General features: G+C 48.3%; 1 protein-coding gene across 9 annotated transcripts in view; it reads left to right on the forward strand.

Moving 5' to 3' along the window:
- The window catches only part of SLC4A4 (solute carrier family 4 member 4), a 144,073-nt gene that overhangs the window by 79,987 nt on the left and 48,910 nt on the right, over nt 1-15,176 (forward strand). For all 9 annotated transcript variants that reach the window (XR_015772659.1, XR_015772660.1, XM_088056357.1 and 6 more), the window contains one exon: nt 12,027-12,162. Coding sequence is in view for 7 of the 9 variants with exons in the window: in XM_088056357.1 (XP_087912483.1) it covers nt 12,027-12,162 (136 nt within the window). In the remaining 2 variants the exon portion in view is untranslated. The remainder of the gene's footprint in view (nt 1-12,026; nt 12,163-15,176) is intronic.

The raw sequence follows: 15,176 nt of genomic DNA on the forward strand, positions 1-15,176 counted from the left end.
TGGAAATATGTCTTGGCTCCAGCAGCAAACTAACCTTGAAAGCCTGTAATTCCAAGTTACTCAGCTTAGTTGTTCTCCTCAGTGAGGGAATTTCTGAAGTTTCCCATGTGCTGGGAGGCGGAGGGGATGCAAGACAAAGCGACCCTTGTCATAGGAGCTGCGTGCTTGGCACCCTGACAGGGCTCTTTGAATATCCTCAGCATTAACTGAGGCTGGCCCAGCTGCTGGGCTGGGAACTCTCCACAGCTCCACAGAGGGGTTATCCCTAACTTGAGCTTTCTGTCAGAGGTGGATCTCCTGTGTGAGGCTCCCATTGCACCCCGGCTCCTTTGTTCCTCCTCCCTCTCCCTATTGTGGCCACCTAACTGGTTTTGTAGCCATCTAACTCCTTTCATGGAATCGTGAAAAAGGTCACAGAATGGTTTGGGTTGGAAGGAACCTTCAAAGTCATCTTGTTCCAACCCCCTGCCATGGACAGGGATGTCTTCTCCTAGACCTCATTGCTCAGAGCTCCATCCAACCCGGCCCTGAATGTTTTCCAGGGATGGGACATCCCCCGCCTCTCTGTGCCAACGTTTTTCCACCCTCTTTGTAAAAAACACATGGCCATTTAACTGGTTTCATGGCCATTTAACTGGTTTCATGGCCATTTAACTGGTTTCATGGCCATTTAACTGGTTTCATGGCCATTTAACTGGTTTCATGGCCATTTAACTGGTTTCATGGCCATTTAACTGGTTTCATGGCCATTTAACTGGTTTCATGGCCATTTAACTGGTTTCATGGCCATCTAACTGGTTTCAGGTCCATCTAACTGGTTTCATGGCCATTTAACTGGTTTCATGGCCATTTAACTGGTTTCATGGCCATTTAACTGGTTTCATGGCCATCTAACTGGTTTCAGGTCCATCTAACTGGTTTTGTGGCCGTGCACTAAGCTGAATCAGCAAAATAGACTAGTCCAAGCCCAGAGTCCTGATCCCAACAGGGAAGGGAAAACAGGAGGCTGGAGTGCTGGGAGCAGGAAGATTTAAATAAAACTGGGAAAGGGTGACATTTGGTTGCTGCTGTTCTTAAACCCAGCTGGGGCATGTGCAGGGTCAGAAGGAAAGCAGCAGCAACTCTTGCTAAGTTGTAATAATAAATCATCTTCAGAAACTTGCCAGACACTGAGACTTTATTAATAGTCAAGTATTTTTTGTTTTAAAATGAGTATATTCCTTATTTCTGGGTAATGAAATTTGAGTACCAGTAAACCCACAAACTTTTCAGATTTATTTCTTGTATTGTAACTGTTCTGTGTTTTAACACATCATGTTTCTATGCTCTGGCTATACTTTTAAAAAGCAATTTAAAATGCAGTTGGACCAATTAAAAAGAAATAAAGATGGCATTTAATGATTCTAAGGAGATCAGTGCTTGTAAAGAGATTTACATTGGAGGCAATGCTGTTCTGATGGAATAATTTGGAAAACACTGCTCATTCCTGCTTTGCTCTTTCCATCCTAACTTGTTTAAAAAATTACCAATAGTGCCTGGCTAATTTGTTCCTCTCTTATTTTTTCCCAATTTGTTTTTTTTCCTGGAGTCCTGGACAATGTGTAAGACCAGCTGGGTGCTCAGTGCTTTTGATGCCACTGCCAGTTTTTTGTGCTTGGGGAAGGATTTAAAAAGTAGAGTTTGACTCCCTGTTGGGCTGGTCACAGTCGATTCCCTAAATGCAAAGGAAGCAGTTCAGCTCTGTGTTGCTGTTTTCCTGTTGGGTCTTGGTTGCGCTGGTGCAGCCCTTGCCATTTCTCCAAAGAGTTTGTAAATATCTTCTGATACAGAGTTGGCTTTTTGTTACTCTCCTTTCTGTTTTCATTCTCCAGGCCAGGATGCCAAGCAGATCATTAAACCCAGCATGGGGTTTCCAGTCTGTCTTCATTACTAAAAGTTGCTCTGAAGCTGTGGCAAGGCAGTCACGTTTGGGCAGCAGATGGGGTGGCTGGAGTGGAGATCATCTATCTGGGAAGCTCACTAATGGAATAGAATAAATGAGGTTGGAAGGTGCCATCAGCGGGTCCAAAGCTCTGCTCAAAGCAGGGCCAGCTTGGTAATTAAGTTATTAATTTTGCTTTCTAAGTTATGATATCATGTCTGGAGCTCTCTGTCCTTACTTGGCAGTGCAGTGACACAGGCCCCCAAGGAGGCACACTCTTACTTTTCCTACTCATGGAATCACACTGATGCCTCTGGATGCTCAGCACAGGGAATACTTGGGGCTCCTGGGGCTCCCTTTAAGCACGGGCAGTACAACATGATTCTTGCCAAGTGCAAGGAATTGCATCTTCTCTCCTATGCTGTGGTTTCGTCCTCCCCTCACATGCAGTAGATTGATCCTCTTGTACCCTCCTCCTCCTCCTCACCTGTAGGGCCAAGGGGACACTGTGACCCTTTAAAAGACACTTTGGGGTGAGCCTGGGAAGGTCAGTGCTCTGCAAAAATCCCCCCCAGCCATTCCCTCGGTCCAAGCCATCCCCAAACCGACCTCCTCCTTATGTTTTCTTCCCAACAGACTAATCATTAACAAGCTGCTTAATGCACAACAAAAGACCAATTAACCCTAAAGCATTTAGTGAACTACATGTAAATTAGTTGTAAAATGTTGCTGTAAACATTAAATGTTAGGCAATTACATAAACCAATAATTGCTAAAGTTGCGTTTAGGAGCTTAAAAGAAAGGAAAAAAAATCTGCTTAAGGAGCACTTTGGAGAACTCTGCTAATGGTTTTGTTTTTAACTGCAGCCATCCTGGTGTGGGTAAGTCCCAGCAGGCTGGGGCAGCTTAGATTCCATTTGGTTTTAGTTGTGTGGGAAAAATAAAGGCATAGTAACCTTGTGCACCTTTGGAAACTGCAAGGAAAACCTCCAAAGGGCACAACCTAGAGTCTAGAAAGAAATGGTAGAAATATGATAGATGGTATCCCATTGGATAGCTGTGCCAGGTAATTCTATGGGTTGATCACTGTTTTCTTCAGTGAAACATTCCAGACCTGACTAAAACTTTGGGTCTGGACAGGGTCTGGTGAGGTGTGAGCACAAAGGGCCTGGCCACTCACTGCTCTTGGGTTCACTTCCATCTTCTCTTTGTTCTGCAGACACCTGCCTCCTCCCAGGTTAACCTCTGGAAAAGGCTAAGTGCCTGTGCACCCACCTGTGTGCTGGAGTTTCACACCAAGAGGCTGCTCTGCTTTTCTGCACAATTTTTAATCCCTTTAATTGGCTGTCTCACTCCAAGGTGGTCCAGGTCACCCACTTCTTCTCAAGCTCCTGCTGCTAATGGTCTTAAATAATTCATTTTCCTTGTATGCCTCACGTACTTATCCTCCAGTTTTTAGTGGAGTCTTTCATTTCTGGTAGTTTTCCTTTGACCTGGGCTTGTGTCAAACCCAGCTGTTCCTAAATGGTGCAGTGAAGTGTGGCTTGGCCTCCTTATTCAGTGTGTTTGTGCTTCACTGCTGCTTTAGAGCCTCTTTGTTGTTTTGGTAAAAGTATCTCTCTGCGTGGCTCGTGTTACATTCTGTAAGGAGTCACCAAATGTGTCTCTAGATACCAGATTTCTCATTTTTCAGTGAAAAAACAAGTTGGGTTTGTTTGAACTTGCTTTCCTCCTTCCTCAGTTTTGGCAATAGCCTTTTCTGGAGTATATTGATCTTAATTACAGTGCATTCACTTACTGAAAGCCAACCCATGCTTAATTTTCCTGGATAAATCCATTGGATAATGGTCTTTTATTTTTCTTGCACACAGTTTTACTAGTAGAGATCGTGGTCACGTTACTTTCCTGAAAGTGGAAATATTTCATACTTAGGTTTCCTTGATTGAATTACAGAAGTTTGCTGAAAGCTGTAAAACTGCCTTTCAGGATGGATGAGACCCCAGCAAATCCACAGTTTTTTTCCACCACAGTCATGTTCCCTGGAGGTTTGGTGCTTGTGTAGGAGGTGGGGGTGAGCCTGTGAAGCTCAGAGTTAAAAGGAGGCAGAAGCTTGAACTTCACTTGCTGTTGCAGGGGGAAACCGATGAAGAGCAGGAGCTGCCCAAATGTCACCAGGCTTTTGAGAACAAGTTGAATTGGGAGTTTCTGGGAAGCTGCTTGGAAGGAGCGTGCTGCTGGCAGCCTGGAGCCGTGCCGAGCCCGGAGTTAATGGTGGTTAATTTTTAAAGGCAGGGGCGAAACTGGTTATTGTGTCTTTGTCTCAATGGGGTCTTTCTGCTCCCAAATGCCATTGCAAGAGCCCTTTTCTGAGTTCCCTTGACTCGACCCAGAGAGAAAAAGAAAATGCCTTCAGAGAAGTGATTTATCCACGCAAAACTTGGCTTTGCCACGCTGCTAACTGGTGGGGACAGTTCCATCGGGATGGTCGTGACATCTCCAGGGGTGCCAAGCGAGGGAAGTGGTGTTTATCAGGACTTAGCAGACAGAATAAGTGCAAGCACCCAGAGGAGCAGGTCTGTAGGAGTGGATCCACCCCACGGAGCTTGCTTTGCAGCAGCAGGGAAATGTGAGGAAAACCAGCACCGAGATGTGAAACCAACTGGTTTTGTAAGCACCCTGTCAGGCCAAATCCTGGTGCTCTCCTGGTCAATGGCAGCATTGTCTGGATTCTCAGGCTGGCTTTGCAGCTTTTTAGATAAGCGGCTGTGGGCTGTTCTGAGCCAAAAGGGCAGTTTGTCACTGAACAAAGCTTTTCAGAAGGTGGTGGGAAAATAGACAAGCCTTTTCCAAAGCATCTCAAAGGAGGTTGGCGCCTTCCTCCTGCTGCGAGTCCAGGTGAAATGGCCTCCTGAGCTCCACCTTCTGAGCTGGTTGGACCAGGTGACCCTTGAGGTCTCTCCAAGCTGGTGTCCTGCAGTCCTGTGATTCTGTGATCACTGTGCTTTTAGAGTGTGGAGTGTAGGACAAGGGGGAATGGCTCCCCACTGCCAGAGGGCAGGGCTAGATGACATATCAGGAAGAAATTCTCCCCTGTCAGGGTGCAGAAGCTGTGGCTCCCCATCCCTGGAAGTGTCCAAGGCCAGGTTGGAGGGGGTTGGAACAAGATGATCTTTAAGTCCTTCCAACCTAAACCAGCCTGGGGTTCTATAAAATACATATTTACACCATGGCTTCCCTCTCCTAGTGGGGTTTGAAGCAGGACAGGTGATCAGGAAGAAGTAAGAACCTGCAGAACCCCCCAACACGTGCATTTAGCTCTCGTGCACCAGTTGGTCTCTGCAAGGATGGCAGGGAATAATAATGCACATTTCCCCCTGTGCCCAGAATGCGTGAGGTGTTTGGCAACATGGAAAACAGAGGGGACAGAATGAAAGGAGCTGAAAGCAAAAAGTGTGGATGCCAGAAACATTCAGTACTCCTTGAAAAACTGCCTGGCAACAGAGGTGGGCTCCACTGCAGCCGGAGCCACGGGCCGAAGGGCTCGGCATGGTCGGAAACTGTGGGAATAAATAGGGAAAATCCTCACCCACATGTGTGTTGTTTCCTCCCTCTGTGGGTGGGTTCTGTCGTGCCAAGCCCCTGCTGAAGGAGACTTGCAGAAGTGCTGAAACAGTCAGGGCTGCTGCGGAGATTGATTGAACGGGACAAATAGACAGTGATGAAACCCTGCTTGTGAGAAGAGCTTAATAGGCAGAAAATTGGCTATTGCAGCCAGAGGGCTTGTTGGGAAGCACAGAGAGGGAAGTTTCCTCTTGTCATTGTTTGGAAGCTTAAACTGGAGAGAAGAGCCCAGAGTTGTTATAGCTGTGTCCTTAAAAGTGTCCCTGTACCCTCCCTGTTACCTAAAGGAGCGGTGCTGGACCGGGTTATAGTTTGGCAGGAGGGCTTGTGGCTGGTATAAGGAAACAGCACTACTTACAGGGACTGCAGCACCTCAAACCAGCTTTAAAACTGTCTTTGGGGAACAACATTTCAGGGTTGGAAAGGAAAAGGGTTTTTTCTTCTGTTCACCAGAGGAGCAGGAGTTTTCCCCTGTACTTAGGATGAGCAGTTGCCTTGTGGCCCTGAGGTGCAGCGATACTGATGGAGGTATGGGAGGAGGTGTGTGTGATCATGGTGTGCTTACAGTGTTTAAGGTACCAGAACAGGACCTAGCAGGATCCCACAGAGGTGGACAGCACCAGCCTCTCCAGGAAGGAGACTGTGAAAGCCACACTGCTTCTAAAAGGGAAACTGAGAAAAGCCAAAGAAGGAAAATTATGAGAATTAGGGAGTGATTTTTGAACTATTCTGTGTGGCAGCCACTGTGCTGCTGTTTCACTGGGGACTTGACTGTTGCTCAGATCCAATGGAGGTGTGATGCCAGACAGCATCCTGTGTCTGTGTGACAGCAGGAAATGTTCCAGAGCTCCAGAGGAAGCCAGGCTTTCTCTAGGTGCTGCTCTTTCTTCATTAAAGTCTTCTTGGCAGCTGCTGGGGAATAGCTCCTTAAAAATGTGCTGCCGTAGCAGTTTGATACAACTGGAAGTAAGATGGCTGACCTCCAGGAGTAGTCCAAAAATACCTTTGTTATCCATATTTTGCAACAAGTTGCTAGTGGTGTGGTTTATATCAGGGTTTATTACCAGTATGGTTTGCCACTGTGGACTAGCTGGTTTGTAAAAGTAAGTGTCATAGGCACTGTTGCCTTTAATGCAATTAAGAATGGCACTTGGAGAATGTAGAAAATTTGAAAAATGTGATGTAGAAAGACAAATTTCTCATTTTCCTATCGGTTTGGGAGCCAGTCACTGTTGATTAGCATCTAGCTGTGGCATACCCACGGGGAATTGCGTGGTCAGTGTATGCCCAGTTCCACACCCTTGGAATCAGGGGAGCCTGGCATTGATGTGAGCAGGCAGAGCCTCACGTTGTTAATACACAAAATACTTTGTTTGGCTCAGCTGGCTAATGGTGTGTCTGTGGGAGGTTATCCATTCCCATTTCCCTGGGATTCTTCAGCCGCCTCTGCTTCTGGCAGGTTACGTAGATATTACTGGTTTTGGCTGCAGCTGGGAAAATCAAGTCTTGGAAGGCAGAGTCTCCCTTGAGCGGAGCAACGCTGGAAAAAGCTCATTGTGGGACTTGGGGTGTTGCATGTGGTGGTCTCTCCATCACAGACACGTGGACAGAATTGGCAGGGCGTCTTCTTTTGTAGGAATTGCCTTTTAGGATAAGGGCCACCAAATTTTCATGAGATAGTACTGGGTCTGTTTAGAAGCTTCCCAGACCGATTGTCCGCATCGCATCCATGTTAATGTGAAATATTTTTGGAAGAAGGGTCCTGTTTCTCTCCCTGCATCTCCAAGGAATGTCTTAATGAAGTATCATAGGCACAGCACCGAAGACCAAGGGAGCTGGGAATGCCCAGCAAGGCGTTATGTAAATGCTACCATTCTCCTGGCACTCGAGAGAACACAGCATTAGTAAGAATTTGTCCAGTACTGAAGATTTTTTGCAGATCAAACACTTAATATATGCCACATGCTGCAGAGGAGCTTACAGCAAAACAATCCTGCAGTCCAACAGTCCAGCAAAAAATGGATTATTCCAGAGGCAGTCAGTGCTGTTCTTTATCTCTGGGAAGGGACACTGTCAAGGGATGGGGTAGATTCGCTCCCAGATAGATCAAGTGCCTCGAATGGCATTCTCTGCACCCCAGAGTTGTGCAAGAAGTGGCCTGGGGTGGGATCCAGGTGGTGTGGGGAGCATTCCCTCCCAGCTGCCAAGTCCTGCTTGTGGAAAGTCTAATCTGCCTCACAGCCAGCCCGCCCCGGCACGGGGTCAAAAAGTAATCGTTCATAAGCAAAGACGCAAAACAAGCACAAGAGAAATTCTCACGCTTGCTTAGAGTGATTAGCTGGGGAGCGGATCGCTCGCAGGGGTGGTTCTGTGGGACCCTGGGAAAGGCTGCTGTGCGGCCTCAGAGCAGCGTTCCCAGCGCAGTCTCTCCAAAAGCGGTGACACCCACGTGTAAATCCACGGGTACTTGGCTCCTTTGGTGGTGCTCAGGGATGCTTGTGCTTGCTGGAGCTCTTGGGGAATTAGGATGTCAGTTCTCACCTGGGCTGTTCTGCAGAAGCTGGTGTTAGCTGAGGTGATGGTCCTCCTTTCCATAAAGAAAATAACAGTTCTTAGCTGTAAAGGTGCAGGAATAGCATGGAGGGTTGGTGTGCTCCAGAAGCGCTGGGCAGCACTGCTGGCAAAGCAGGAGAGCATCCTTTGTCTTAGCCTGTGGCCCGGTGTGTTGGATGCTATATGGGAACCCGCAGAGGTGTCCCAGGGAACTGTTTTCAGCTACTCCTGCTTTTAGGTGGGATTCCGTTCTGGTTTGTCCTTGAAGGAAGCTGGTGGGACTGTGGGCCACCAAAGCCCCCCTGCTTGCCTTTAGCTGCTGTCTTGTGTTGACATTGACACACAATTAAAATTGGTTTTGGTACTGGAGAATTTTGGAAGGGAAGTCAGCTGAAGTGGAAAAGAAGCAGGTTTAGATCTGTTACAAGTGTCTGCACAAGCATGCAGCGCTCTGGCTGCAGATGGGTCTGACCGAGCTTTGGCGGAGGGAAAGCAGCTCCGGAAAGGAACCGGAGTACCATCATGTCCTGTTTCAATAAGCCTGCCTGGAAAGCACGTGTGACAAACAGCTTTCCTTGATGCTGGTTCCACAGGCTCTGGGGAGGGATTTGCACCAGGTCTCTTGGGGATTTCTGTAGCTGCCGGCATGCTTGGAAGTAACAGAGAACTTTGTGTCTGATGGTCCCTTTGGCCTCTGGTGGAGGAAGCAGTTGACTGAAGTGCAGGTCCCCAGGGTCTTCAGAGGTGTCCCTGACAGCAGCCAGCTGAAAAAGGAGGAAAAGCATGTTGGCTGAGTGGAGAACGGGCTGTTTAACTTGTGCATCAGCACAGATTCCCCCTGACCTCCATCCCGAGGCAGCATCACACACCCGGAGAGCCAGGCTGAAGGTACCTGCCCCCCAGCACCAGCCAGGCCCTTGGCACAGAAGCAGGAGGTGACTTCAGGATAGGGGCCAATGCCACAAAGCCCCCTGGCATTTCCATGTTCAGCTCTGCTGTTGCACCGGGCAGCGAGGCAGAGCTGCCACCAAAGCCACTGCCGGAGCAGCGCTGAGAAGCTCAGCCATGCCTGATTTGAGGTTGTTGTGCTAGAACGTGTCTCTCCCTATTTCTGAACTCCCTGAGATTCCTCTCTCTTGATGGAGATTGATTTTTGCCTTTGGGAACCCGAGGGTATACATTGTACTCAGAACTGGCCTGAGCTGAACTTGGAGAAACTGCTGATGTGTTTGCTCTTGTGCGAGTTATGATTTTATAAGCTGCCTCATGGACTGCGTGTGGCTGAATGGAACAGGAAAGGGAAGAGAGGGAAGTGAGAGACAATCCCCCATGGATGGCATTGCGTTGGAACATTCAACCCTCTGCAATTAATATCTTAATTCCTCTCCCCTTCGGGGGAACAGTATAACCCCAGCCATCTAAATTTGTGGATTAGCCTTTTCTCTGCTGCAAATGTCTGCTGACCATCAGGTTGTTCTCTTGGATAGGACAGCGAGGACAACAGTATCGACCAGCCTGAGCCGCCCCTGGCATCGGCGGCGCTGGTTTGAGCGGCTCCCGGGCGGCACGGCCGCGGTGGCGCAGAAGGTGATGGCCAAGGCTGGGGCGGGCTGGCCAGGGGGTGCTCAAAGGTTGGGCAGGCAGGGGGCTGAGGGGTCACCCCCCGGGTTAATGACTCTCCAGGCCCTGAGCCCGGCGCTCAGCACATGCACACGCTGTTCGCCTGGAGATTAAGATGAAAATATGTTCTCCTTGCTAAAGAGAGCACATAAACAACCCATAAACGGCCCATTAACCCACAAAATCGCAATAAAGGACGTGTGGGCAAGCGAGCATCGCGGACCTGTGACCCGGCGTGCGCCCTAATGGGATCGTGAACCTTATCATCCGTCCTAAGTGCGGGTAATGGGAAATTAGCAACAGGGAGAGGAGGCAGGAGAGAAACAAGGGGTGATGGGCACCCAGGTTGGGTGTGCAGAATATTGTGGGAATATCGGGGTAACGCTTGCATGTAGTAAAACCACTTCAGAGTGACTCAAGAGAGACTTTTCCCATTGGCTCCAGTGGATGCCTTCAACAGCTTAGGAAGCTCTGCAGTCTCTTCTCTTACAGCCTCTTCCAAGCAGCAGCCACTTCTGTGGTCCACCTTGCTTTTTGAAGCAGTAAGATGGACATGTATTTTATATGTTTTCTGGATGGGATACTCAAATTCTGTTTGAATAGCAAAGTATATTGAGATCCATTAGTGCAGGTAAAGGGAGAGGACAGTGGAACATGCATGGTATGGGTGGACAGTCTGGCATCTCGTTCCAGCCCCCTGCCATGGCAGGGACACCTTCCACTATCACAGCTTGCCCCAAGCCTTATCCAGCCTGGCCTTGGACACTTCCAGGGATCCAGGAGCAGCCACAGCTTCTCTGGGCACCCTGTGCCAGGGCCTCACTCCCTCACAGGGAACAATTCCTTTCCAATATCCCATCTAACCCTGCCTTCTGTCAGTGTGAAGCCATTCCCCCTTGTCCTGTCACTCCAGGCCCTTGTCACAAGTCCCTCTCCAGCTCTCCTGAAGCCTGCAGGAAGTTGAATGCCTCATGATGGGGAGGCTGCTGTAGCAGCGGGGCAAGGTCCTTGGCTCCCAGGAGATTCCAAGGGCAGTTATGATTACAAATATACTTTCAGTGAAAAAGAAATCTGTATTACGGCAGCATCATCCCTCTGAGTAATTTAGGAAGAAAGCTATGAAGTTTATTTCAGGAAAAGAAAAAGGTGTGAATGGCGTGTATTTTACTGGTTTCTTTTTTCCTATTGCAAATTGGAAGTATGTTTACCCTGGAAAAATCAATGTGGTTGGACACCTGGTGTAATTAATCATTTTGCAAGAGGCAGCCAGCTGATCTTTTGAAAAGAAAGGAGTTTTTAGCAGAGCTGTTCAAAGTTCATAGTCTGCCGTGTATCTCTAATGCTGATAAACATCCAGCAGAAAGGATGCCTGTCTTAAAATTTCTCATGGTCACACCTTCATGTTTAGGTGATATGCTGAGAAAAAGGCTGTAGACCCCAAGGAGCCCTCCAGCAAGGTGACTCTGGTGGTGTGGGCTCCAGTCACCTTCAGGAGATGCCCTCAGGCCATGGGACAGGGATGGCGACGTTCTCGGGTTTGAATTTGGAATCCTTAACCAGGAAAGGGTTTCTATCCTTTTTCTCGAGGTTATAATGCAGACTTTGCTTGTGCTGTGTGTTGAACGTAGTTCTTTTGCCTAAACAGGCAGTCTTTTCCAACCAGGACCAGGTTGTTTTTTTTCAGTGCACTGGTGCCTGACTAAATGCATTGGGTTGCATTCTTCATGTATAGACGAGACAACCCTTCTGTTAAGTATTCCTGTGTTTTCCAGTGGTGGGCTGGGGAAGTTCCAGCCTGCCTTGCAGGCCAATGGCAGCCCAAACCTGGCTGGCAGGGAGGGAGGGGAAAGCCAGCAGTGGGATGCTGTGCCAGCAAGCCCCCAATTGGTTTGGCTGGAACTGGTTTTAGGTCATATAAAAAAGGGGGTGAAGGATCCGGGCTGTTCAGAGAGCGGCAGGTCCTCGGGCAGCGCCACGGAGCGCATTGGTTCTGAGCTCCACGGTGCTTTTTTTTTTTTTACAAGGACTGCAAATTGCTGTAACATAGTTAAGGTCTGTAGGAAGAGACAAGTTTTCCTGAACTTTACTCCCAGCTTGAACTTGTAAGAAGTTCAGTGAGAGGCAAGGAAGGGGAGAGAGGGAGATAGAGGCACCCTCGCTCACGCCCCTGCGTCCGCAGCGACGAGGATGTCAGATGGCAAAGGCAGCCTGGAGAAACAGCTGAATGGCCTTGGGGAGCAGGGCAAGGAGAGGAGCCGCACGTCCCTGGTCATCTCGCAGGCCGTTAACCGCAGTATTTTCACCTCTGCAGTCTCCCCCGCCGCCGAGCGCATCCGCTTCATCCTTGGAGAGGAAGATGACAGCCCCGCGCCCCCGCAGCTCTTCACCGAGCTGGACGAGCTTCTGGCTGTCGATGGACAGGAGATGGAGTGGAAGGAGACTGCAAGGTGGGTTGGTTTTCCTTTACCCTGAAAGGGAAGGGCAGCCAGCAGCGCTCCCATGGGAAATTGCTGTTTTAGCCTTCCATTGGGCACTACCCGTGCTGCAGGATCGCATGGGGAAGCCACAAAAAGGAGCCGGTATAATTCAAACTACCATTCTTTGGTAAATGAGAGAATTTTAGGGTTTAAGTATTCCAGATGAAAAACTAGGGGAATGATAGAGTGCCAGATAGATTGCTGTAGCTTGCCTGTGGAGAGAAAAGTATGGGCCTCAGCAGTGCTTTGCAAAGGGGGACACATCTCGGCTGGAATTGCCAGAAGTTGCTGGCTGAGTCAAAACCTCTTCGGTACTATTGCCCCAAAGTAGCTTTTGAGCGTGGTCCCACCTCACACCACAGGCTGGGAAATTTTAGCTGTCCCTGTCCTAGGGAGTTACTGATGGAATTAATTTTAAATAGAAAAAAACCCATAAAGGTATTTTCTTGTGAAGAAATTATTCAAGGTGTGTGTTAAATGCTGGATGGGGTTGCTTGAGTTCCTTGGCTCTGTGATGCTGCTGTTTCTTTGGTCAAAAAGCCATGACAAGAAAGCTGGGGTGTTTTTGGGGTCTGGCTGGTACAAGTTACATGTAGTTTATATATGAACACCACTGACCTATTCCCAGTTGCCCTCACTGAACCTGGGGGTTTTCCTTTATGGCAGCTCTTTCCCCACCTCCCCTTCTTAAGGGCACTGTCTGTGTTCAAAGTTAGCCCCTGTTTGGTCACCTTAATCTTCTATACCTGTGATTTAATGAGCTGCTCCACCACCTACCCCTTTACCTCTTATCTTGCTTTATTTTTGCTTCTCAGTGGCTTGGGGAACTTACTTAATGACTTCTCACCTTTTACTCTCTATCTTCTGACTTGTTGCTCATCCTTTTCTCCCTTTATTGCTCTTCTTTCCTCTTACCAGGAATTCAGCACTTCCTGATTTAGGTCTTCTTACACATCTTAGGTGCATTGAGCTGTGTTTGGGGTTCTCTCCAGGGGTCTTCTCCCAAGCAGCAAACCACAGGACGAGAGGAAACAGCCTCCAGTTGTGCCAGGGGAGGTTTAGGTCGGATATTGGGAAAGATTTCTTCACCCTTAGGGTTGTCTGCCCAGGGTAGTGATGGAGTGAGGATCTCTCATGGGATTTCATGTGTAGATGTGATGCTTAGGCACATGGGTTGGTGGTGGCCTTGGCTTTGCTGGATTAGCATTTGGATTGGATGATTTTAGAGGACTTTGCCAACCTGAGTGGATCCATGATGCTTTGTATAAATGACACAGAATGTAGCGAAGCACCCTGTTGAGGTGCTGTTTAATTTCTAAACTGGCCCAACCTCCTGCCTTTGTGGATAGTGATCTTACAAAGATGGTTCAGGATTTTTCAGCACATTGCTGAAATTATTTAAGCTCGCCCACAGAACCTCCTGAGAGCTCCCGAGTGTCTCGCAGTGCCTCCAGAGCCGGCGGGCGCTGTGCTTCAGTGGGCACAGGATCTGCCAGCTGTTTTGGGGTTGTTTTATATCTGCTGCTGCAGAACAGCTCCCCCACAGCTGGGAAGCTGCACGAACAGGTGCTGAGCACAGGAAAAAGTGTGGGGCTGTGCAGGTGGAGGAGAGAGGAGAGGGCAGAAGAGACCTTGTGGGGTTGATGCTTCCCCTGGCCCCAGTGCAGAACTGCACAGCTCCCAGCTGGGGAGAGCAGCACTGCCTGCACGCTGGTGCAGGGCTAAAGGCTGCACTCGTATTTTGAGAGAACAAATAATCAAATTATCTTCCTCATCTCCCTCCTGCTCTGTTCTGACATCTACACATTCCTTCTGTCTGCCGCTCCTCACTCCCAGCAGCCCCATGAAAGCTGTGTTGATATTATCAGGTGTAAAACAGTGAAGGATAAAAATGTAATTCCCAGCACAGCTTATAAAACAAAAAAAGATCATAAAAGAGGTTGAAAAAACCCATATCCACCATCCCATGGTCCGGCACTTTCATTCCTTTTCTCTGTAGTCCCATTGCCTTCCTGCCCTCTCCCTGCCTTATGGAGCGACAGTCCCCACACTATGGTGGACATGTCTTGGTTCCCAAGGACACTTCATGGAGCCTCACGACAAGCTGGGGGCCTCCAGCTGCTGCAGGTCTTTTCCTTCTTCTGCTTCACTCCTGTGAGCACCTCTGGAATGCAAGCTTTCATTCCCATGCTGGTTAGTGGAAGATGCCCCTTGCCCATGGCAGCAGTTTGGAGCTAGGTGAGCTTTGAGGTCCCTCCCAGCCCACAGCACTCTCTGACCGCATGCCTTCCTTCACCCGGGTTTGCAGGTTCATGTTTGGTTTATTGTGTTGGGATTGTGGAGTGTAGTGAGAAAAGTAAACAAAAAGCAAATGTTGGTAGTTGTGAGTAATCACTTTCCCTGGAAGGACAAACACTGGTAATTTGCAGCCTTCCTGCTCTTACAGGGTGAATGTAACTCGGTCCCACATCGCACAAAGCCCCTTGAAGTGCACAGAGTTGCATCCACCCAGGTCCCTCAGGTGTCCTAGGAAACACTTAGTTTTTGTGAACTAAAAGGACCTCATTAATTGGAGATGAAAATCAGTCTTGCAGCTTGAGGTAAAAAGCAGCTTTAAAAAAACAGAGTCTCAAAAAGAGATTATTGCAGTTGTGAAGCATAATTGATTAATCCTCAAGTAATACATTTTTCGGGATTAAAGATAATTTTGCTTGCTGTTAATAATACTGTTTTGAGCAAATGTATGAGCTTCCTTACCTTATGTGTGCAGGTTTTTTTCTTAATAATCCCTTTATATTAGTCACTGGAATTTTCATTTTCCACATATATTAAAATGGTGTCTCAAGAGGGAATTAAAAAGCATTTCTGCTTTGCCATTAGGGCACATTGAAGCACCTTTTCCTGCACCCCCAGTTTCCAGCAAAGCTGTTACTGGGTGCTGCGGTAAGGAAGAAGGTGTGGGCCAGGTGAGATCCCGCAGCCCG

Source organism: Pseudopodoces humilis, chromosome 6, assembly GCF_049639895.1.
Source record: "Pseudopodoces humilis isolate 2021_Gansu_Grassland_sample_001 chromosome 6, ASM4963989v1, whole genome shotgun sequence".
Lineage (NCBI taxonomy): Eukaryota > Metazoa > Chordata > Aves > Passeriformes > Paridae > Pseudopodoces > Pseudopodoces humilis.